Consider the following 1,209-nt stretch of genomic DNA (forward strand, 5'->3'; position numbering starts at 1 on the left):
GCAGCAGAAAGCAGAAGGAGGAGCAGCAGCAGAAGGCAGAAGGAGGAGCAGCAGCAGAAGGCAGTAGGAGGAGGAACAACAGAAGGCAGGATGAGGAGCAGCAGCAGAAGACAGGAGGAAGAGGAAAAGCAGGATGCGGAGAAGAAAGTAGGATGTGAAGAACGGAGAAAAGGTATTAGAGATGAGAGAAGAGAAAATAGGAAGGATGAAAGGAAATGCGGAAGAGGAAAGGGAAAGGTAACACGGATATGATGAAAGAGGTAGGAAAAGGAATTTAAAGAACATACGAAGGAAGAAGAGAGAAGGAGGAGGAGGAGGAGGAGGAGGAGGAGGAGGAGGTATGTAATACAAAAAAAGTGATGGGAAGCAAAGAACGGAGGAAAGGTAATAAAGATGAAAGAAGAGAATAGAGGAAGGAATAAAGGAAATGAGGAAGAGGAAAGGAAAGATGAGATGGACAGGATGAAAGAGGTAGGAAAATGAATTAAGGAAAGAAGATGAGAAGGAAGAAGAGAGGAAGAGGAGGAGGGGGAGGAGGAGGAGGAGGAGAAGAAGAAAGTGGGATGTAATATAAAAAAGAAATGGGAAGAGAAGATTGGAGGAAATGTACTGAAGATGAGAGAAGAGAAAATAGGAAGGATGAAAGGAAATGAGGAGGAGGGAAGAGAAAGGAGAGGCGGAGAGGCTGAAAGAGGTAGGAAAAGGAATATTGGAAAGAACATGATAAGGAAGAAGAGAAGAGAAGCAGTAGGAGGAGGAGGAGGAGGAGGAGGAAGAGGAGGAGTAGTAGGAGGAGGAGGAGGAGAAAGTGGGATGTGATATAAAAGAAGAGATGGGAAGTGACAAACTGAGGAAAGGTAATAAAGATGAGAGAAGAGGAAATAGGAAAGAAGAAAGGAGACGAAGAAGAAGAAAAGGAAAGGTGAGCTGGAGAGGATGAAAGAGAAGAAAAGGAATATTGGAAAGAACATAAGAAGGAAGAAGAGAAGAGGAGGAGGAGAAAGTGGTATGTAATGAAAAAAAAAAAAAAGAAATGGGAAGAGAAGAGTGGAGGAAATGTACTAATTTCTTAAACCTGTCTTTTGGTGTCCGCCCTGCTACTCTCTTGAGTACAAGGGTAGAAGAGACTCTTTTAGCTATGTTAAGCAGCTCTTCTAGGAGAAGGACACTCCAAAATCAAACCATTGTTCTCTAGTCTTTGGTAGTGCC

The 1,209-nt window shown here is 43.2% G+C and overlaps 1 protein-coding gene across 1 annotated transcript; it reads left to right on the forward strand.

The window, feature by feature from the left end:
* The first annotated feature begins 90 nt into the window (after nt 1-90).
* Nucleotides 91-819, forward strand: LOC137658896 (octapeptide-repeat protein T2-like). Its single transcript, XM_068394018.1, has 2 exons — nt 91-237; nt 595-819. Exons 1-2 carry the CDS (start codon nt 91-93, stop codon nt 817-819), a joined length of 372 nt encoding a protein of 123 aa, XP_068250119.1.
* Nucleotides 820-1,209: the final 390 nt, after the last annotated feature.

Source organism: Palaemon carinicauda, chromosome 19 (genome assembly GCF_036898095.1).
Source record: "Palaemon carinicauda isolate YSFRI2023 chromosome 19, ASM3689809v2, whole genome shotgun sequence".
NCBI lineage: Eukaryota > Metazoa > Arthropoda > Malacostraca > Decapoda > Palaemonidae > Palaemon > Palaemon carinicauda.

Bases quoted from the DNA above. Each gene is read 5' to 3' on its own strand.
- LOC137658896 (XM_068394018.1), top strand. From the start codon at position 91: ATGAGGAGCAGCAGCAGAAGACAGGAGGAAGAGGAAAAGCAGGATGCG. The intron at 238-594 runs GTAACACGGATA...TGGGAAGAGAAG, and splicing joins GCGGAAGAGGAAAGGGAAAG to ATTGGAGGAAATGTACTGAA.